The 24058-nt window shown below is 40.1% G+C and overlaps 1 protein-coding gene across 1 annotated transcript in view; it reads left to right on the forward strand.

The window, feature by feature from the left end:
* The first annotated feature begins 2733 nt into the window (after positions 1-2733).
* Positions 2734-24058, forward strand: part of PARD6G (par-6 family cell polarity regulator gamma) — a 74595-nt gene continuing 53270 nt past the window's right edge. The window contains exon 1 of the mRNA XM_063298997.1: positions 2734-3061. Within this exon, the coding sequence (XP_063155067.1) occupies positions 2990-3061 (72 nt within the window). The 5' untranslated portion in view covers positions 2734-2989. The remainder of the gene's footprint in view (positions 3062-24058) is intronic.

A 24058-nucleotide genomic window follows, 5' to 3' on the forward strand; every position in this document is an offset into this window, starting at 1 on the left:
ATTGCAGATTCCTGGCTAGATGTGTTACCTGTACCTATTTCTATTTAAATGGAAAGATCTTGGAAGCAAGGTCCTCTCCTTCCTTTCCTGGAGACTCTAAGTTTTAATCAGAAACTGTAGAGAGCAATGGCAGTTTCATCCTTTTCCCAGCATTACTACACAGACTTCTCCAGAGTTCTCTTCTTCATTTTAAAAAACCCAAACCTTTATATCTCCAGCAGAAGGAAGGGCTAGTACAGTCTGTATGTGACCAGACTCATACAGATACAAGACCTGGGGATGTGGACTGTACACCTGAGACATATTTGAATGGAATTCATTGATTGGGTCAGGTTTTAAATCTGGTTTTTATTGTAGGGAAATTTATCACCCTACTCTACAGCATAAGGTCAGAATAGCCAGCATGACCAACCTTGCTGTAATTCCTTTTGAGAATGCTGATTGGGAAGTCCAACACACCTGAACTGAAAAGTGTTGGAAGTTTTGGCAAATCCAGCATGCCTCATTAACATGTAAGTTGCCCCACAATGCAACTCTGAGGAAGCTGTTTGTTGCCACTCCCACTTCCTGTTTTTCTCTCTTTCCCCCTTCTCCACCCAGGGAGAGGCAGCATGGATGCTGCTCTCTTCATCAGGGCCATGTGCTTGGGCCTTGATGAGGGATTCTGCCCCTTTCTTCCACACAGCTCTTGGCAGCTGTAGGGCTGAGAGTTTAGGGCAAACTATGTAATTAGAAAGAAAAGCAAAACAAAGGAACTTCATCTTTTCCACCAAGGTGGATGTAGCAGAAGCAACAATAAACTCAGTAAGATTTTTTTTTTTCTTAACCTAAAGTGTCTAAGCGTGTGATTCTTTATGCTTGGGAGGGCTGAATGTGTAAGAGCAATAACCTGTGTTTCTCTGGCATGCTCACTGAAGCTATCTAAGATACTTTTCTTTTTCTGTGCCAGCTTCTCAGCTGTGTTGTAAGCTCTGCTCCATTTCAGTGGTTCTAGCAGGCCACTGAATTGGCTTCAAAAGGTACAATTAATCTGAAACATACCAGGTTTGGGAAGTCTGGATCATACTTGCAATTTATATCAAGGCACTCGAGGCAATATACCAAGTGCATCGTCATTACCATCATCATCCCATCTTTGCAGCCAGAGGGCAAGTCAAGGTGCCAAAAGTAAGAACAAAGATTCTGCACAAGAATGCAGGAAGCATCAGCATCTACAGCGGGTGGTCCGGATGGCTAAGATGGCAGACGCAGCATTGTGATCCAAGCTCGCCCCTTTCGTTTTCAGATTGCTGCACAGAAGATGTATGAATCTACCAAGAGTCAGATTGTCACCCTGTAATTTTTTTTCTTCTGAAAATTAGTATTCCAAACTGTTCATCCAGATGTCTGTTTACACTATGATCTGTCTAACGCAGAAAAGTCCCAAGACTACTGGCTACATGTGAACTTGCAAGATGGCTGAGACGTTATCTGGTGACTCAAAATTGGCACCAGTGTTTTCTGTCATAACACCGGGAACCCAGACGCAGGGGAGATCAATGCCACGACTTGATCAAGGGCAAGGCTGCATTCAAAATATGTATGTAGGTGGAAATCAGTGTTGTGACTTTTCATGGCCTCCTCTCCCAGAGGAATGAAAGTACAACATCTTGCCATGTAAATGATACTGTGACATACAAAACGTTTTCTCCAAAAGCTTTTCTTGTCTTCTTCCTGCCCCAGTGCAATGTCAGAATAACAACTGACTCTCTGAAATTGCTATCTGCATTTAAAGTAAAACCCCCACTGGTGCCAGGCTTTTCTTGAAATTTCACATTAATTCTGGAGGCATATCTGGGTGTGTTAAGACAGTGGTGGAAGGGGAAAAAAGAGTCCCAGGACCAATCAGGTGTCCTCACAGCTATTATTTATGTAACAATAACAATAACAAAAAGGATTTGAATTCATTAATGCAATTAATAACACACAAGTCTGCCCCTCAGAGTAATATTAGAATGAAGCGTGCATTGATTTGGAAATGGGAGGGATACTTCGTTTGTAGTGTGTGGCTTATTCCTTTATTTGTGTCATCCTGAGTTATTTGCATGCATTGTATTCTAAATTTTGCTTCTGTCCTTGATGACTCCATTCTCCATCCAACCTTTTAAATAAGTAACGTTATAAATAACATGTAATATTATGCTTCATTGCATATAATAATCTAAGAACCCATATGGAAATTCTCCCCCTTCCACACATTTCAGTTTTGTTTTGTTTTGTTAAGGTTTTAGCAAAATGGAGAAAACCAGGATCTCCTTAGACAGCTAGGAGCTACAGAATTGTTGGTCTGGATGCATCTCTAGAAAACACACACACATCTGGAATAAAGGTTGCAATACATGGATACGTTTCACATTCTTAATACATTAAAAAAAAACCAGCCAAACAAAAATAGATTTGTGCGGATGCTTTAAAAAGTGTCTTCACACCAATTAATCTAGCCAGATTTTTAAAGACCTTTCTATGATACAGCCCATTATAACCCACTAAGCAGCCTATTAGGTCGTTAGCTGACAAATTATGTCATTATTAACAACAACGAGTAGCACGCGCCCTCTGGTGGCTGGCAGGGAGACGTAACGACTTGCTCCTAGATTTGAAACTGGCGAGGCTCAACGGGAGGAGGGTCACGGGGAGGCGGGGCTTGGTACGTGCTACGGCCGCCTTCCTATTGAGTCAGAGGCGCGTTGCGAGCTGCCCGAGAGCGATTGTAACAACCAGGAGCCCGGAGAGCGAGCTAGGCGGGCGTTCTGATTAGCGCGCCGGGACAAAGTAAAAGAATCTTGGGAGGCTGAACGTTCCAAAGAAGTTACATTCCAGGGTCGGAGCAGCAGTAACAAGCGGCAGCCCGGGGGCCGCTTTCTCACGGAGGCGGTGGATCTTCCAGCCCTGGTCGAGCGGGGCGAAGCGGAGGAGAAAGACGGGGGGGTTTATACTGGGGGCAGAGAAAATGAATCGGAGTTTTAATAAATCTCAGAGTTTGCGGTATTTTGGTTATAGTGCGGTGGAAGTAAAAAGCAAGGTAAGGACGAAACAGTTGCTTCTTCTCTGAATAAACTCTCCTGTTTCTTCCCTCCGGTACCTCTTCCCCACCTCCCTTAATTCCTTTTTTCAAATGAATGAAGCGCCTCCTTCCTGCCTTCTCTTGCACGGTGTTTTGGTGTTTAAAAACCTGACTTTTCTCTAACCACTGCAAAGAAGAAACTTACTCGGGCAGCAACTTTTAAAAAACCCTGGCTCTGCTTTCGGTTTAAGAAGCGAATATCAAGTTTCACCCCCTCACTCGCCCCCTCCCCTTTAGGATGATATCGATTTCTCCCTTTCCATCCATAATGGTAATAGTGCCCCTGGCAACTTGTTCCGGGATCTCCAGGGCATTTGTCAAGATTCTCCTGAGCGGGGGTATTTTTCTGTTTTCAATTTTGGTACCGATTCCGGAGGCCGGAATATCCAGTCTCTGGCTTGCGCTGCCTGCTGAGCAGCCTGGTGATGACCGCGGCACGTTTCTTGCTGGTGGGCTGTTCACAACAAAAGGGGACGCGCCAGCCCGGAGGAGGCGAGGCGATCGGCGAGGCACGTTAGGCTCGCTCGGTTCTGGGTTAGTTAACCGAAAGGGGCCACCAGAAGGCTGGCCTAGACGGGATGCTGTGGCCGCCCTCCTCCCCCGTCGCTGCCCCAGGCTCTTCAAAAATCACTCCTTGAGTAGCAGTGTCTCCAAAATGAAGAGAGTCCCGGCTGTTTTGTTACAATCTTTCATTGTTTCTCCTAACTTCAAAAAGTGTTTTTGTTTTGTTTTGTTTTGTTTTAGATAATGTTTATAGACGCAGGAAGGATGACTGGAGGACCGAAGGGGAAAAATAATATTCCTTTCCTCAGTTCTGCCCCCCCCACCTACTTCTCTCTTTCCCCCCTTAATATTTTTTTTCCACCAGTGGTGGGGGCTAAATTCAACTCAAGGCATTCTTTTTGTCAGAGCCAGTGAGCCTGCAATTAAATCTCATTTTGGTCCTCCTGATGTTTCAAGAGAATCTTTGCCTGGCATTTTTACTGCCGCCTTGCGTGTCTTCAGCTCCGTGGACTCATTCACAAGTCGTGTTTAAACTTGTTTGGGAAAGTTGCATCCTCATCTTTTCTTTCCTTTCCCCCTGGAGCCGCCTGATTATGTAGTGAAACTTTCTTCATCTCCTTTGTTGGAAGAAGTGGGGGGGGGAGCAGGGAATTGTTCCCCAAACTTGCAGTTCTCCCTCTGGAAAGAAGAGAGGCTGCTTAGACCACATCCTGATCTGCTTACTGTACGGTGTGCATGTGGGCGCTTCCCCCCAGCAGATTTATAAGGAGCACTTTGGGGAATCCTGAAATGAAGCAGAGCCCGCTTGGCCTGCCCAATGACAGTGGGTGTATAATGACCCATAAATCATATACATCTGCAACATATGTTTGGTGGAACACAGCTCTTCTTTCTTGGTGCTAATGGTTTTTCTACCCTACAGCAAAAAGGAGGCAGGAGGACCCTAATCTAAGAGCTGTGTTTCAAATATTAATTTAGTTCATTGGTAACCCATCCCTTCAAACCTCCATCCCCATTGCTAGTCTGCTGCTTTCTATTGTTTCAGGCCTTAATCATGTTCTTGATTCTGGGAGGACTGGAAGCTCTCCACACCCAGTAATGGCCAAAATGGATCCTCCATGTTTGGGAGCAGTACAATTCTCAATCCTAGGTACCAGGCTATTTCTTGTAGACAATTATCTATTGTAGTGATGATCGCCACATCCTGTGTTACAAAGGTTGTGTAAAAAACTGCATCCTGTTGGCTTTTCTGAGAGTATTTGCTGAATAATATCCCATATCATATTTTCAGAAGGAGAGAAAATTGGACTTGTATCTTTCCCCTCTATACTCTTTGTAATTTTACAAGTGTCTTCTTTTTTCCCTGACCTCTCCACATTTTCCTTGCTTAAAAACATGCTTAACTTTTAGCATTTCATTCCTGGGAAGAACTTTAAATCCCTTCATCAGCTTTTCCCAGCCTGATGCCTTCTATGTGTGGCAAATGTGTTGAACTTAAACTTGGCTTATATCCAGACAAACTGGTTTGAAGTTATGGGAGTTGAAGGGGGAGGGCAGGGCTTAAAGAGAGCTGCTTTTAATCTAGGCTCTTTGGGGATGAAAACACTGCTTTTCTATCCACGCTCAGTCTACATGGTAGAGTTTCATTTGACACCATAGAGAACATGAAGGACACACTTAGTTCAAGACAAGAACCAACTATCACAACATGATGAGACCTGCTTGGAACTCTGCTTTTGCCATGGGGGGAGTGTCTTCCGTAGTGTCACTCCAGATAACTTGGCTCTGAAGCCTGTGTGATCAAGCAAGTTTTATTCACAGCATTATAGTTCTTGGAAGGAGCTATTTAGGCTAATGAATCCAATCCCCTGTTCATTGCAGGAATCTAAATTGAACAAAAATAATGAAGGGGATCATACCAGTTCTTTGGGAAACTGATTCCACTACCAAACCTTTCTTAGTATTAGAAAGTTCCCCCCTCCCAAATTTGGTCTGACTATGTCTTTTTGTAACTTAAACATGTTATTCTAGATATTGCCTTTGGTAATGGGAGGGAACCGGCCTGTGTGACCCCCTTTCAGGGAATTTGAAGAGTGCCATCGTATCTTCTCAAGGCTAAACATGGCTACTTTAATTTCTCTTTATTGGACTTATTTTGTAGTCTCCTGACCCTCCCTTTTGCCCTTCTCTGAATCTGTTCCAGTTTCTCCAAGTCCCTAAAATGTGGTGCCCAGAATTAGATACAGTCCTCAAGATAATCCTCAAGGTGGGATCTGACCAAAGCAGAATGAAGTGGAACAATGACTTCCTGTGATTTGGAAATTGCAATGAACCATTCATTTAGTGCACTGCTTGGGAGAGGGGATGTTCCTTACTCCTGAAATCCAAAGTATGCCCTTTGGGGCAATTTAGGTCATTTGTTATGATTTAAGTCATTTGTATAATGAAGTCATTTGCATCTATTCACATATTTTATATAATCATGTCATTTGGATGTCATTTGTTCTCAAAGTTAATTGAATGGGGGTCTGGTAAATTGAATTATTAGTCGATGCAGCCTAAAATTGCATTTGTCTAACCTAACACTCCTATTCAGTTTGTAATCAACTACTATTTCAAGATCTTTTTCACAAGAACTTCACTGTTATCAGGCCAGGTCTCCCCTATCTTATACGAGTGTATTTGATTTTTGTTTTCAGAAGGAAGAGCTTTGCACCTTCCTCTGTTAAATGTCCGTCTGTTCCTTTCAGCCCATTTCTTGAATGCACCAAGACTGTTCTACATTTCATTTTTATCTTTTGGGATATTAGCCAGTCCACCAATGTAATGTCATCTGCAAATCTGATAGATGTTCCTCCTACCTCTTTAGCTAAATTTAATAAAAAATATTGAAGAATCCAGGACTAATTCTTGTGGTAACCATGTATTCACTTAATTATTGTGCCATCCAGCCCACACTTAAGCATTGTAATCTGCATGTCATGGGGTATTTTGCCAAATACTTTGACCAAGTCAAGATATATTATGTCTACAACATTCTTATAATTGATATGATAAACAATAAGGTAAAGTTAATTTGGAAGTTTTTTTTTTTCCTCAACACAGCCATGCTGACAGTACCACATTGCTTTCAAGGTTCTTCCAGATCAATTTCTTTATGATGTACTCTAGAATCTTCCCTGGTACTGGGTCTATAGTTTGCTATGTCTTCCTTTTCCTCATATTTGAAGGTAGGGACAACATTTGTCCTTAAGTTGTCGTGAGTTTCATCAGTTCTTTAATTTCTCAGGGATAATATTTTAGGGTTTGGCAATATCATCACCTAATTCCTTCATTACCCTAGGATGCGATTCATCTGGTCCTAGCAATTTATATTAAAAGGAAAAGTATTTCCTGGCCTTCATATTATTCTATAGTATTTCCTGGTGAAAATCTTATTTTTTATTATTTCTATTAGAAAAGGCTGAACAGAAAAAGAAATTGTGTAGCTCTTTTTCTTTATCACCTGTTAGCATTTTGCTAACTTACTAAACAGTTTTTTTCCCATTTCTTTGATTCTGAACATAACTCTAAGTAACCCTTTTCTGTTATTCTTAGCTTCCTTCACCTCAGTGCAAAGTAGACTAGCCTCTTCGTCGTGCACCCCGGGCAACGTGACTTGTCACGGCTATATAGTCTACACATCTGACTGCTGGACCTCACAAGGATTTCCCAGCAAGAAAAAGCAGCATGAACACTGAACTGCTAGGCCATACGATTAAAAAAAAAAGAAACCTTCCTTCACTAACCTCAGCTCATTCAGAGCTTTTGTTTTTCTGACACGGCTTCTGCAGTACTAGGCTACCTTTCCGTGCCCTTATTTTGTGACTTCTTTCCATTTTTTACGTATGTCCTTTTTTGTGTTTAGATCTTCAGTAACATTTTTGTGATAAGTTTTGCTGCTTTTGTTGTCCTCTATTTCTTCCCTCACTAGAATTGTTAGCAATTGAAAATTTAGTATCTCCATCTTTCAGAGCTTCACCCATCTTGAGCTTCTTTTTCCATTAGCTTTTCCTGACACGGAAAGATTATTTATCATTGCTAAGAATGGAATGAAATCTATCACTTTTTTAATGCTGAAATTACATGCCTGATTACATTTAGGGTTTTTTTGGGGGGGTGCCCTTGAGTCGGTATTGACGCCTGGTGACTGCCTGGACTAGTTCTTGAAAACCTTGGCAAGGTTTTTTAGAAGTGGTTTGCCATTGCCTTCTTCCTAGGGCTGAGAGAGAGTGACTGGCCCAAGGTCACCCAGCTGGCTTTGTGCCTAAGGCGGGACTAGAACTCACAGTCTCCTGGTTTCCAGCCTGATGTCATAACCACTACAGTAGTCCTCGATTAGTGACAGTATGTCATGTTCACCGTTCCGGTGTTTCTGCATCTGGAACTGTCGTAATTGTGAGCCAGTTGCCAAGCACCCAAATCATGATCACATGACCGTGGGGATGCTGCAATGACTGCAACTTCAAGGACCTTAAGTCTTCTTGTTCAGCATTGTAATTTAAAACAGTTGCTGAACAAATGGTGGTTACCGAGGACAACCTGTACACCAAACTGGCTGTCTACATTTACTTTTAGTGCTTGTAAAATAAGAACTTCTGCCTTACATGGACACTTTTCTGTGATATTCCTGACTTCCAGAACAATGTCTTTCCTATTGATTAGGATCAGGCTAGGTATAATTGATGCTTTTATGCCTTTCTCTACCCTCTGAAGGAGAAAGTTGTCAACAAGAACATTGAGAAGGATCATTTCCTACCTGGCAGTTTGTCTTCCAAACTCTGGGAGATGTTATAATGCTCAGGTTGCTTTGGTCAATCTTAATTATACTGTCCTTGGCTTGTCTGCATTCCCTTGGCTAACTGTTGTTCTACTTCCTCTCTTCAGCCATGTGACCATCCCTGGCTTCTGTTCAACTTTTCTTGTCCTTGTAAGGTCCACATCAAGTCCTTTGGCCAAGGACTACACCACCTTTGTGTTCTGGAGAGCGGAATTTAGTATGTTAGGATTAAAATTCTCCCGGGGAGAAGATAAATTGAGGTTGGAAAGATCTGAATGTTAGTGTTTGTTTTGCCACTGACTGAGCAAAGTCTTGCATTCCACCCACCCACCCAGTTTGTTGATTAGAATAAACAAACATACATTGCTGTAACATGCTAGCCTGTGTGTCTCTATACGTTTTGTAATGCAACTTCCAATATCCCTGAGTCTTGCTGAGGAATTCTGGGAGTTGAAGTCCACAAATCTTCAAGTTGCCAAGGTTGAGAAATGCTGGTATAAACAGTACTGACCTGCAACGGAAAGGAGTTATAATGTGAAATATTTTGAAGGAATCTTATTGGGAAGAACTGCTGAAAACACAGGATATTGTCACATGTTATATTCTGTCCTTTGTTATGTGAAGGAGATAACGTTACTAGCTGACTTTTCCTCCTCTCTGGAAAAACAAACCTTACATTCATTGATACAATATTTTAATTTCCATAATCTTAATACATTTAGAACGCTGAGGGTTAGAAACGTTGCAGCTTTTGATAATGGCCCTTGTTCTCAGAAATGTGTGCCATACATGATACCATTTGAATGACTAGGTTCTTCAGGAAAATATTGGATGTGTGCATGTTTATAAATGCTAATACTGAATGTATCCTTCATGCTAGTTGCTTTAATTAGAAAATACCTTATAAATAACTTTTTTTTTTTTTGCTTGCTTGCTTGGGGCACCCTTCCTCTGAAATACAAAGTGGGTGGCGTTAACTTGGACATGTTTCTTTTAAAGTACCTGATGAATTAAATCTTATAGGTGTGAATTGACATTAGCTAATGGTGTGCTTTTAGACAGTATAGCTACTGTGATATGAGAAATACCTGGACATTACCAGTGCCAAGAGAAGAGTACTATGTTTCTGCCAAAGTTCTATCACCAAAAATGACAATGATTTATAAGGATTGTCTGTGGCTGTTTCAGTGAACACGGAGTATATCAAAGGTGATACTGTATTAACTATGGGCCTTGATTGGGTCACCACTTTCCTATTACAAATGCCTCCAAAATGAATGAAAAAAACCCGTGTTGTTTTAAAAAAAATCAGTGGTGTGAGATTGTGATACTGGTTTGGTGTGACTTGCCTAGAAGCCAGGGCAGAGGTTGTTTGGAAAGGTAAAGAAAAGATTGTTTTGACGGAGAGCTAACATAGTTCTGTCTGATTAACTTCACTCAACTACATTCCTAGTAAGCCAATCCTGATTATAAAGATTTGCTTGTCATGTTTTTAGTCCTTTCGCCAGGCATAGATGGTGTTCCTTACTGTTGTCTTGAAAAAAAAATATTCAAAGGCTTGCCTGTGGGAAAACAGCTATATGAGAATGGATTTTTATCTCTGTTTTAATTGGAGAATCTGCTTCTCAGGCCATTTATTGTCATCCTTCTGGAGATGCCTAGTCTTTACTCTCAGTGAGCATTCTGTCAACTTGTGTTAATAGCTAATGTATATTACTTGACTTCTCTTGAGTTAAATCTCTTCTAATTTTAGAAAAATGTAGCTACATTAGGTCTTGTATAGAGAAAAATTAGTTTCTTCTTTTCATGGGAGTAGAACCTGAGGAAATTTGCTGATGCTTGAGAGATTCAGAAGAGACAGTTTACACAGTGCAGACTCCACAAGGTCATAATTTGCCCAGTTTTGAAGAGGGATCAAATAAATATATGGATTTTAAGTCTGCCAATGGCTACTGGTCATGACTGCTACATATTATCTTCAGGATTAGAATGAGTAAGCTGCTTATTGTTGGGGAAACATAAATAGGAAGTTGTGATTGCCTCCCTGTCCAGCTTATCAGGCATCTGATTAGCCACTGGTAGAACAACATAGTGTTGGGTTAGGTGAGCTTAGTCTTATCCTACCAGGCTTCTTTTATTTTTGAAGAGCATCAAGATTGTTTTAATTAGCACAGACCTGTATAGAAATGGATATTTTGAGCATATCTGAGCTTGCTTATCATCTCCAGTAATAATGTTTCCCCTCCATAATGTTCCTCTTGTTCACCTGCCATGTTTGTGTTGACCCATATGAATTTTTCACAGAGCTTTGAGTACTTGATACATGCAGATATTTTCCTGTGTGCCTAATGTCCAGCAGCAACTGAATTTGTAAACCAGTTCTCATAAAAAGCACAATATTATTGGCCATAACATAGATGCAGTAAAGTCAGACAGTGCATGTATGTGAGTGACTGAGACCTGTGTCTTCTCTAGTCTATAACTGGACAAATTGGTGATTGGAAACAACAAACAGGCCTCTTCTTGGGAAAATATATGCTCATTAAGTTGAACATTCTTATAGTATATGCTTTTAATTGCAGCGATGGTATATAAAACTTTAACAGTGACTAATACTTAAAGTATATCAACATGAGCCTTCAGCAGTGATCCAGCTTGAGTTCTAAATTGGTAGAATTGGCTGTCTAATATGTTTTCTGGAGAGTTAATGAAACATACATATATCAGTAACAATCTGAAACAGCATTAGCAAGAGCAGTGCAAAGAATTTGAAGGCATTAAAACCCCAAAGTAGTTTCATTGGCTGGACTATTCTAGATCAGATATGGGTCAAAATGCCACCTGGCATGTGATTCTTCTTCCTGGCAGATGTTCATGATGTCATTCTTTAAAAATTAAATGGAGGTTAGATCAACTCTAAGTTGTAAGCACTAAAGCTTGTCAAAACCTGTCCTGGGAACTAGAAAGTTCAGAATGAGAACTCACCCTTTCTTCCTTGCCCTACTAATGCTTCCATTTTTTTAAAAAAAACAGGTATGAGTGGGTACATTTTAGACACTTCTTGGGCTTCCAAGTATAATTGGATTGTGAATCATTGTGTTCCTCTTAAGTTTGAAAAATTAAAGAATTACAGACCTAAAGCAGTTCAATAATATACACTGTAGTTGAATCTGGACCGTTCTGTAAGGAACTGAAAAAAGAAAAGTTCTCAAAATACAAAGTAGCTTTACTAAAATATTGAGAGAATAAATACTTCGCAAGTGCAAGTTAAAGGGTGGTCACAGAATTCTGATCACAGAATTAAGGCATTTGGAGAACTATATTTTTCTTTGGGATGACCCTCATCATCTGCATTCTGTTCTGTCTGATTTTGGGACTGAATCCATATCGAGAACTGAATTTTCTATGCCACCAGATGGCTAGACTTCAAAATGCTCCTAGATTTTTTAATAGAATTGAAGCTAATACGTTTCTGGATTACCTTGTTGGAATTGGGGGTGGGGGATGGAGCACCACATTGAAATAGCTTTGATCATCCTAAGAGCCATGTCTGACAAATTAATGGTAGGACAATGTAGATCTATTGTCCTATAGCCGGAAATATTAATATGCAGATGATGGTTGGTACTCTCTCTTTAGCTGGGTTTACATTGCATTAACATTATTGCTTTGACTCTGGCTTAGTTCTGTGGAGGAGCTGTTACGTTTTATAAACTATGCTTATGACTTAGCATATTATGTGAACCTAAGTGTAGTGGTGAAAGTGTTTGGCTAGAACCAGATCAAACTTGGACCAAGTCCATCTCAGTCATGGCAACTTACTCAATGATTTTTGACTAGTCACTCAGCCAAACCTAGTCTAGCCCACAAGGTTATGTGGCAATAAACTGCCTTGAGCTCCTGGAAGAAAGATGGGGTACACATATAATCAATCAGTCAATTTTATTTTATTCCATAAACTATGGCTTGACATAATGTATAAGCCAGTATTTTCTCTTTCTTAAGGAGTTGACACTTGGTGTCTTGGAGACATCAAGAAACTGGATAAAGAAACACAGAAGGGCTGTGGGGCATAATTTGACTAACAGGTGAATTGACATCAGTGGCTCAGTAAAAAAAAGGGCTTGGAAACAGTATAAAAAAACTGTTCTTTATATAAATTGTATAAGCCACATCTTCAGCATGAAGAACAATCCTGAGATGGGATTGAAAAAAAAATGGAATTATATTGTAAATGATTACTGTAGTTCTACTGCTTTGAATGAAATGAAATGTTTCATATGCTTATTTCAAAAATTGAATAATACTTTGGAAGGCGCCCCTCCCTGTGTGAGACCTGGAACACACCTGTCCTAATTGCTTCTCCCTGCTTCCAAAGGCCACATTTACCATGGAACTTGGATCCCGAGTTTGTTGGGTCACTGGCTATCCTAATAGGGACACTGAGAAATTTGCAAAGTTGAAAAATGCTTGTAGGATCTAAATTGAGACCTGTCTTCTGTAATCCACTTTGTCCATGCTTACTGAATCTTTCTGCTAGCCTTCTTTGGAATGATCTTAAAAATAGACAGAATCACAGCCAGTTATTTTAAAAAAAACATACACGTGACTTCTCCTAAAGAATTAGTCTCCTTTAAGAATAAATAAATGTAACTAGTCTTTCAACCTTTCATCATATTTAGGTGTAGCAGTGTATTGACACATCCTTGCATGTTTTGCTAATGTTGATTGAACAAATATTTGCAACAAAATATTTGAAGCTGATCCCATCTTTAAAGATACCATATTTTAACCATTGGGGTTGTAATCAATTTTTTAAAAAATCTGTTTTGAGTTGGTGTCATTTTTTATGTGTCCACTCAAAAGCCAATTCCATCCATTCTGTGAATCCCTGTGTCTTTTAAAAGAAAAAGATTAAACTAATGAATTTAATTAAGCTATATTTTAGGAGGTTTTTTGAGGTGAGAGCAGTGCTAGAGCATCAAGAAAGTACATGAGTTGGACGGTAAGTCTGTTGTTATCTGCATATTAATTTTGAGGGGAACGTAGTTCATACCAGAATTTTTCAAGCATCCTTAATTGCTCTGTTCCTGAATTATCATGGCTGTAGATCCTAAGGGTTGGAATGCCAGGGTTGTAAAGGTGACATGTAATGAATCTTGTCTGTGTGATCAAAGGGCGTCCATTTTGGTGATGTCTGCTCTGTTTTGGATTAAATGGAATGCTGTTGGTTCTCTAGTAGTTTGAGTTTTTGATGCATGCTGGAGTCAACTAGTTGACTGGCAGTTCTGCCCTAAAGAGATAGAGCAAAATCAGATCAACTTCTGGTTTGCCTTGCTTGATAATGCATTTTTCTAAAGGTACTAGTGCATTACAGTCTGCTAGTTTAAGCCTTAATTCTGCCACTTGTAACCATGTCATGTCTACTCTATTTTTTGTAAGTACATGATTTCTTGAGCTTCTCAAACAGTATAAATTGTTAGAAAGTTCTTGCTGGTTTTTAAATAAAATAAAGAACATTTTCAGCCATAACAGTGCCAGTTTAAATAAGCCTTTGATATGTGCTCAGAAATCAAGGAGATAACCATTTCCTTGGGCATCCATTTTATTAAGAATATACCATGTTAAAAAGAAATCTATTTAAAAATTGGAAGTTTTCTCTTGTTCTTCTGAGTACTCAGTATTACATCATGATATATGGCGCCTGAAATATGAAACCTTTGGCTTTTATTACAAGTTAAAACAGAACTGTCATGCCTGAAAATTCTTCCAGATCAAGATAACTGTTATTTAGGTAACTGGTGGAAGTCCATAAAGACAAAAATGATCCCTGAACCCGATGCCCTCTAGATATGGTGAGCTACAGCTCCCATCAGTTCCAGTCTATGTGCTGGAAGGGGGATTGTTGGAAGGCATGGAGACACAGAAAATGGGTTTAACACTTTCAGAACTATCTGTTGAACAGTTACCTTCAAAATACAAAGTGTGGTATTTAGGTTAAAAGAGCAGCCATGTTACTTTGTGTAGTTATATGTCTGTTGCTCTTAAATGAGGGCAAGGTAGCAGATTTCAGTCCCTGATTTCAGATCTGGGTTTCATGTGCTTGGATTGCAGCAGGATTGTCTCAGCAACAGCTGGGAGAGGTAGAGAATTTAATGTGTGAGTTTTCCTTTTAAGTAAGTTTCCTTAATGTACTGCATGGCTAAGTCAGACCAAGCAATGCATTCTGTCTTGGCCAGTATAGTTTGAACTGGTACAAATAAATAGGTACATTTTTTTTTTGTCCTGAGATGGTATACTGGCTGCTTTGATGGCTGAGGTGACAGTTAGTTCCTGGTGTCTCTTTTAAGTGTACTGTATTCTGTGGTTGCTGGTACAAATTCTGCAACAAAACTTAATCTGTTGCTATGTCATTTGAGAGGTTTGGCTGTTCTGACATACCCATTTCCGAAGACTGCTAAAGAGTTGTCTGCACTACTTCTTTTCTATGGCCAGAGTATGTGTGATTCTAGAGGTAGTGCTAATGGATTCCTGCCCCAACCTCTTCAGTGTTTTGTTGTTGTTCAATCATTCTGATGCTTTCAGCTCTTCAGACCTGGTGGACATTGTGTCACCAGCACGGTCTGTCATTAATTGCTTTGTTGAGTTCTTTATGCTCATGTTTGAGTTGCCTGTGACAGCATCCAGCCCCCTTGACTTCTGTTGGCCTCTTTTTTGATTGCCTTCAACTTTCCCAAGCATCAGGGTGTTCTCTGGTGACTCTTGCCTTTGCATTTATGTCCCCAAACTTGGATTGCTGCAGGATTGCCTCAACAACAGCTGTGAGAGCAGAATTTACTGTGTATGTTTTACTTTAAGTACGCTTCCTTAGTGTTCATTTAAACAAACATTTAAGCTTCTTATTCATACTTCCATTGAGAAGTCTGGCTCAACAGAGATTTGTTCTTCTCAGATCAATGGTATTCTCAAAATTTTTCTCATCATCACAATTCAAGTAGAAAGACTTAAATCGGTTTTGGCCTGAATGGAAGTGCCCTCCTGTAGCCCAAGAATAATAAAGCCCACAGGAGGAAGTGGGGTTGTCTCACTGTTGGCTAGGACAAAAGTGGTTAGAAGGCTGCTAGAAGGCTACTCAGCCTCTGGCTGTACTTGCACATATCCAGGATTTGTTTTAACTAAGATTTGCTGAACAGCCAAAATTAGGCTTGCAGATGAACTAAGTAGCCATGGATTGTTTGGCCAATTACTATTTTTCCCTCCATTTCTTCTGGCAGTATCCAGATTCTGAGTAGAACCCAGAAACAAATAGTGAACAAACCAGGAATTAGTCATGGTTCTTGGTTAAGATGAGGCATAGTTAAAACAAATCAGAATTCTTAAACTACCCACAAACTATGCCTGTGAATTGCAGTTTGCTGTCAAAATAAAGTGGAATTTGTTTCTTGGGATGGGTTCACACATCACACTAAAGCAACAGTCACATTATGGTTTAGCTGCCAGTTCAATAGATAGAGAAGTATGAAAAATAAGGACAGTTGGAAGAGGCTGGTCATGTTATGAGTATGGACAGGTCAGGTAGTAAAAGAAAAAAAAAACCCTCTGCAGTCTTCTGGTTCTTTGTAGCCCCCAAGGGATCCAACTGAGCCACACTCCATTATTTTTCCCAAGATCTGGGTCAAATATTTTTGTGCCTGGTTCTATAAATACTTGAATTTTCTTGGAGCTTTGCTTCTGAATTACCATATTCCTGTTTCTCCCTCTGGGACTTTCAAATTCATTTTACAGCTAAAACATAGCAAGATACTGGAGAAGAGTTAATTTCATCAGAACATTGGTAAAAACAAGCATGTTTGGTAACATCTAAGAGGCTCCTTTCAGATCTCAGATCCTTTCAGATCTCAGCAGATTGGAGCAGGTCTTTTACCATCCCACCATATAAAAAAGCAGACAAGAGGGACCCATTGTGTTACTGTGCAGTAAGCCTGCTGAGCACAACCAGTTGTCCACCAGGCATTTCCATGGAAAATTAGTTGAGTGGGTGGTGCAAGGTATTCTTTTGATGGAGGAGAAAGTCAGATTTAGAGAAGGGTGATCAACATTTGATCAATGCCTGTCCTCTAACATTTACAGAAAAATGCATCTTTTCAGAGTAAAATTTATATTGCTTTTATTGACTAAAGACAGTTCTTGGCTTGAACCACAGAAACAGACTCTAGATAAAATTGACTGCCTCCTCCATTGACCAGTGTCTTCTTACAGTATTCTGATCAGGAAACTGCATGAAAATGATTGAGTGTAGGTCTGCTGCAGCACATCAGGGCATTTCCATCTTCTTCAATACCTCTCCAAAATGGAATAAAGCAAAGTTGCAGGTTGATGCCTATCCCTTTTTAGTTTTGTATTAAATGCTCGCTGCACGCTCTGTCAAAATCTGATTTTCACATCCCCACCCCCATGCTGGCCAATAGACCTGTCTCATCTATTGTATGTGGATAATGCAGCTATCCTTTCTAAGCCCAAGTGGGCTTTACTGTAAAGAGTAAAGTCTAGTCATCAGTCATGAGAGAACAAAAGTGGCTGTATTTTCAAAAAAGACCTGCTGTTTGCACCGTGCTTGGAAAATTCACCCATGGTATTGAAATATATGGGTGTCTCTTTTCAAACCTCAGCCACTTGGAATGAACAATTAAGGGCTGCTTCCATGTGGGCCCATTAGTCTCACGAATGCCATTCTGCGCTATGCAAACTGTATAACGCAGCTGGGATAAAGATTTATACAGCCAAGATAATGAACTCTTTGGCTTATGGTACACAGATCTGTAATTATATCTTGGGTCTTTTCAAAGCTGTTTAGTCTAAAAGTTTAAGAGCTTTGCTGCAAGTTCCCCACTGCATTTGCAATTCTTTGTTGAGGCTGGAATCTGGCTTAATTCCCGTAGAGGCTCACGTGTAGCTTTGTTGCTTGAAATTTTGTCTTAATCTTCTTTGAGAGTGCCCTGGACTCCTTGACTTTCAAGACAATTTCATGTGATTATGGATATAAAGGTCAATTTGGACCTCGAACTTTGTAGCCTGTCTGCCCAGTACTTGGCTTCAGTTGACTTCGCAAGAGCCTTGTCAAGACGAGAAGTAGACGGTTGACAACATTCTGCAGAAAGATCGAAGCTCAAGCTCTGCCCTGTCTAGGTCAGGCTTGTTTGGAATGTCTGTTTTCAGATGCTAATTATTTTGCCAACATTTTATGTCCAAGTCATAGGAGAGCCTTACTCTTGCAAAATCTGATGTTGTGCCATTATCACTGCTGGAAAGGAGATTCAGCAGCACACCAGTCCAAGAGTACCTTTGCCTCTTGCTGATGGGGAAGTTGAATTAGTCTCTCATGTGCTTCTTCACTGCTCTTTTTATACAATTTGGCACAGAAGCTCAAAAAGAGAAAGTATTCTTTTTTTCTTAATGGATAGGCCAATGGCCATTTCCAGAAAATTACAAAATCTGGCTCAGTTTCCTTTCCTATCAGTATATTTTATGTTGCTTAGTGTATCTTCTGTGCAGAAGCTGTGTTGGTGAATGTATTGTGGTCATTTTCTGTAAGTAATGATAATAAAATAAATGGTATATCACCACTGCTTCACCTTAACTTTATATTGATCAGGAAAGTCTGAAGCAACTGTAGAGCTATATTTGGGTAATTTGGTTAAAATGTCGGTTTACCCCTCATTAAGGGTGACTGGCATGGAGGAAAGGGATCATAAATCATGATTTTGTTTACTTATGCAGGGAATGTAAAGATTAGGATAGTTTTGTAAGTGGAATTTAACAGATCTGTTAGCAGCTGATACTCTTCATTTTGTTATCAACATAAAGTATTGAAATATGAATGAAATCTTGGGATTAGCAAATAATCTGTAGCATTATCTGGAGAATAAAGTCACTCAGAGTTTGACTGGGCAGATCCAGCTGAGGTGCCAGGGCTGAGTCTGGGATGAACTGGGATGAGTTTGAATTGGTTACTCTTGATGAAGAGTCTCTATGCTGTTAGTTCAGCCACCTGTTTGTTGGACCCAAACCCTTCCTGGATCATTAGTGAAGCCAGGGAGGTGATCTGTAGTTGGGTTCAAGTGGTAGTGTCAGCTTCTTTAAGAGAGAGGGTGGTTCCTTCTGCCTTAAAGGAGGTGGTGGTCCACCCTTCCTCAAGAGGCTGTCCCTCAGGGCTTGATGCTCTTATCCCTCTTGTTCAACATCTATCCAAAACAGTTGGGTGAGGTCATCTGCCAGTTTGAGGTCCAGTATCATCAGTAAGGTGTATTTTTCAAACCCACTAACACACTGAGACAGAGGCTTGTACACCCTAAAGATCAAACCCACTAACACACTGAGACAGAGGCTTGTACACCCTAAAGATCCAACACCGAAACATAAGAGGAGCAACGTAGTATATGCAGTTCAGTGCAGTGAGGAGTGTTCTGAGCTCTACATTGGAGAAACCAAACAGCCTTTACGCAAGAGGATGGCCCAGCACAGGAGGAGCAACACCACAGGACCAGAACCAGCAGTTTACCTTTGTCTAAAAGAAAAAGGACACTCATTTGAGGACAATAATGTTCACATTTTGGACAGAGAAGATAAGTGGTTTAAGAGAGGGGTTAAGGAATCCATTCATGCCAAAGTGGAAAATCTTCCCTCAATAGAAGTGGAGGCCTCAGACACAACTTGTTCCCCATTTTTCATGCTGCTCTTTCATTAGTCCCCAGGAAGATTAAGACCACTTCACAAGTTCACCAGGAAGGCCACTCTTAACGGTCCACTTGGGGATGAGCGAGGGATTTAGGAGTAAGACATCCCAAAGACAATCCACACCTCCATGACACAATTAATAAGCCATTCAGGTGTAGGGACAATGCAGCCACCCTGGAAGACATATATGGGGTCCCCTTACCAACCTTTGCCCAGACTGAAGAAGTTGCTTGGACAAGCAGCGAAATGTTTCAACCAAAAAGAAAGAAATCCAGTTGCCAGGACTCAACCTACTGACAATTCCACCTGGATGACTGAGAATCTTCATTGACATATCAGTAAGGGAGAAGACACCAATTTAGGAGCCAATTTTGAGAAGGAAGAACATAGCAGGGGAAGATTGAAACCCCTCTTCTCTGTGCATGCTGGTTGGGACTTTCACATGCTTGCTTGGGAATAAGGAGGAAGGGGCAGAGCCAAAGTATTCTATAGTGAGTTTCCCACCCACTCCAGGGGAAGGGCTGGAAAAAGTTTTCATGCTGCTTCCCGTGAGAGGATAGCCTCTTTTCTACCACTGGATCTGCCTTGCATTGGAGAACACGTAAGCCCACTGGCTCTGCCAAGTATTCACGCAACCAGGATTCTCTTTTGACAGCAAGATGCTGCAGAAAGTAGTTCCTAGCAAGAAATACGGACCCTTCCAGATGTAAGATCCTATCTTCAGGTACAGCTCTGGTATGTCTAAAATGCCCTAGCTCTATTGTAGGGCTTGGGACGCGGTGGCGCTGCGGGTTAAACCGCTGAGCTGTCGATCGGAAGGTCGGCGGTTCGAAACCGCGCGGCGGGGTGAGCTCCCGTTGCTCGTCCCAGCTTCTGCACACCAAGCAGTTCGAAAACATGCAAATGTGAGTAGATTAATTGGTACCGCTTCGGCGGGAAGGTAACGGCGTTCCAAGTCGTCATGCTGGCCACATGACCCGGAAGTGTCCTATGGACAACACCGGCTCCAAGGCTTTGAAACGGAGATGAGCACCGCCCCCTAGAGTCGGACTCGACTGGACTTTACGTCAAGGGAAACCTTTACCTTTACCTTATTGTAGGGCTTAATATGAAGGTCCACTTTCAACAGGAGAGACGGGGCATTCATTCCACCTGGACACTGACAGAAAAAGGTGGAAATACATTTGGGGGTCTTCTTTTGAATCTGTAACATGAATTCATTTCTCTCTCCTTTATGTCTAGTTTTCTTAAACCCGCCCCCCTCCCTTTTTTTTTGCTTTGTTTTTGAGCTCTCTTTCTGATTTCCAAAATTGGGGGAGAGAGAATGCCCTGTCTCCACTGGAAAATGGATGGTAAGTCTTAATATACCTTTCTGCTTAAATGAAAGTGGAATTGGCAGTCTTTCTCATGCTTTCTTCAAAAATTAAGCCTAGCAATCTTCTGCACTGTATCTATTATATCCTAATGGTTTTAAGTTTTGAAGTCACAAGGAGAAAGATTCAAGGATTGTAATCCTATTCATAATTCTTAATAACAACGGTGAGATACTTCCCTTCAGTGTTGTAAACTGAACTCTTCTGTTTTTTTAAGAAGATCCAAGATGCATTTGAAATCTTACCACTTGAACAGTGAATTCTTACAAGTCTTTCTGTATTTCCACTTTGCTCCTACAAAATGCAGCCATCTGATTTTACCATCTACTACCAAGCTTTCCAATATCAGGTTTTATTTTTAAAATATTTTATTCTTAAAATATTAAAAGAACTTGCCTGTATAGCATGGTTCATAGTATTTGATTAAAACCAGTCTTGATTCAGTTAATGTTTGTGTATTACATGAATTTCTATAGCGCATTTGCTTTTGTATATTCTGGTTGATTCTCTTTATTACTGTTGGCACTCAACTAGAATGGAAATAGACAAGAATTCCTTTTGGACTAGGATGGGTTGGTGACTTCTTCTGCTTGTAACTACAAATGAACCAGACAGTGACAAATATTCAGGAGATTCCTAGGATGACGACCCATTGTTTGGGGAGTAAGCATGTATAAATCTATTTTCTTAGTCACTATTTGTAACACTGTCAACCTAAATCACTTTCATCTTTCTTTTGCCTTTCCTCCTATTTCTCTCTTTAGCTTTGTAGTTGCAGCTGAGATGTTTGCATTAGGTAAACAGGTCAAAGTAGATTACTATACTTCATTGTTCAAAAATTGCACTAATAAGTAGATTAAGTTCCTGTAATGAAGGATTGTCCCAGCTGGTGTCTTAGTGTTGTCTGTGTGATAGGCAAACATAAAGTCTTCTAAACCTACTTAGCATTTGAATGATAGGAAGGTTCAAAGCAACAGAGAATATAGTTCAGAAAAGATATTTAGAGACAAATACCAGCTATGAGATATTCTGTTTGGCACCACACTGGGTAGAGATGTATCATTGCTGTCCACTAGCCTTTAATTATGGAGAGAAGGATAGAAATAACCTTTTTTTCCCCATAGAATAAACAGTTGGGAGCAGTTAAATCAAAAGCATTTGGCCTAAATGTAAGAATGGTTAACTTATAATTCACAAAGTATTTTTGCGTGTAGGCCATCTGGATATATTTCAAGTTCAATATATGCCTTCTATGAAGTCTTTTAATTTATGGATGCTTAAGAGTTGTTTTTCCACCACATAATTGAGACTTCTGTTATCTTTGAATTGTTGCACTCACTTTTTATTACCTGTCTTAGTTTGCAAACTTTGGGTTTCACAGAATCTTTTTTATTGCTTTCCGGTCTGAGAAGCATTCACTGAAAGCTTGCAAACAATTAAACTTCCATGTTTTGTATGATTGCAGTTTAAAGTATGTAATAAGAGTTGTTTTCACTCTTAGTGATTTTTTTCAGAGTACTTAGGTATACTTAAGCTCTGATCACAAATAGGGCATGTTCTGTTTTTGTTTTTTTATGTTATGTCTTGGTTCTGTTTCATTCCTTTGTTAACGTACAGAATTATGCCTCATATACTAATATAGATCAAAGACAATGTAAGTAATTTTCTCTCTGTTTAAGAAATGGCTGTTGCCCAATGTGTAAGACTGCAATATGTGCACCACATCTCTGGAAAACTTGTTTTCATTGCTGTTCTTCTGAGAGAGGGGGAAGGAGGGAGGGAGAGATTATGTATCTGTGGATGGATGATTTTATTGGACAGAACATATCTCTATAGCAGTAACTGCTTCACTATTTTCTTATCCCCAGGGCTCATCTTGATCCTATATTCTTCTTCTAGAGCACACAATATATGTTTCATGACAACCATTCCCCTTCTGTTGTTGCTCAGTCATGTTATGGTCCTTAAATACCACTTAACAGGTGAAGTCTCTAACGTACTTCTCCAGTTCTGCCTCAGTGATTGGATAGTCACTTGCTTCCTCCTACTTGATAGCTTTTAACATCCCTGTACAAACTCAAGAGTGTTGGAAGTTGAGGATCCTTATTCACTTCCTATTAACTCTTTCAAGTATTGTGATCAAAGCAAAGACTATGAAAGAGTAACTTTTTCATAGACTTTTTTCTTGGCTGTCCTTAAGTTACTCTGATCTTTAAAGCTAGAATGAACTTTTTCTTAACCATACAGTCATTCATCCTCATTTTTTCTTCATTAATTTGCCCTAATGATTCCATTAAGAGACTGATTCTGTAGCTCTAGTTGGGGGAATATTTTAAATGTTGCCCATGGATTGTAGTAGTTGTGCATGTTATATTATTAGATTGATTCTCTTTAAGGCAAATTAAGCAATAACCACATCTTTGGGCAGAAGCATCTGGGGATAGTGACAGGGGATTAACGATAGTGGCATTTACAGCATAGGATTGCGCATGCTTTGAAAATGATTTGGAACAAGAGCTTTGGATCTGAGTGAGCACAGCTTTTCTCTGCTGCTCACGAAAGCAGACCAACTGTCTTTTTGCAGTTTTCTGCATGAGCCTGAAAAAAGATGTGACTACTTTAGTAAGATGAGTCACTAAAGCTGGGCTTTTCAAAATTTGGGGAAGGATGGCAAGAAAATGAAATCTATAAAATCAAACCAGGGTGGCATTGCGAGAACAAATTGTTGACACAGGAAGCAGAGTACCTAGGGGAAAGTAGAACTATTGCAATGTTTTATAAAAGGTATAAAATCATACTAACAACATTGGTCCTGCTTCTGGAGTAAGGAGGAGTACACTCAGAAAATTAAAAAACAACAAAGTTGGAAAGAGGAACTTCTAAGTTATAGTTTATTTTTGGACCTTTAAGGATTAAATTACAGTTGTGCAAATCAGTTTGGCACTGAATTAACTTAAACATTTTTAGCTGTTTTCTTAAAACCCTGAATATTATTGAATATTAATATAGGTAGTCCTCTGTTAACTATTGCCCTGTTTAGCAACCGTTCAAAGTTACGACAGCACTGAAAAGGTATCTTTATGACCAGCCCTCAAACTTATGACCATTGCAATGTCCCCACAGTCATGTGATCTCCATTTGAGCACTTCACAACCAGCGCATATTTACAACTGTCACAGCGTCCCCATGGTCACATGATCGCCATTTGAGAGCTTCACAGCTGGCTTTCAACAAGCAAAGGCAATAGAGAAGCCAGCAGGAAAATCTCAAGTTATAGTCATGTGATGCCTTACTTAATAACCACAAGTGCTTTGCTTAATGACCGCAGTGGAACTGACATCATAAATCTAGTGCAGTCATGTGATGTTTTGCTTAACAACCACATCACTTAACAGCAGAGTTGCTAGTCCCAACTATGGTCATTAAGTGAGGACTACCTGTAGTACAAAAATTTGCAGGAATATATGTACAGCTTAAGGATAAAAATGGTAAACTGAAAGCTAAATTTACAGTCTTAAAAATCCT

The sequence above is a fragment of the Candoia aspera genome, chromosome 3, assembly GCF_035149785.1.
Source record: "Candoia aspera isolate rCanAsp1 chromosome 3, rCanAsp1.hap2, whole genome shotgun sequence".
Classification (NCBI taxonomy): domain Eukaryota; kingdom Metazoa; phylum Chordata; class Lepidosauria; order Squamata; family Boidae; genus Candoia; species Candoia aspera.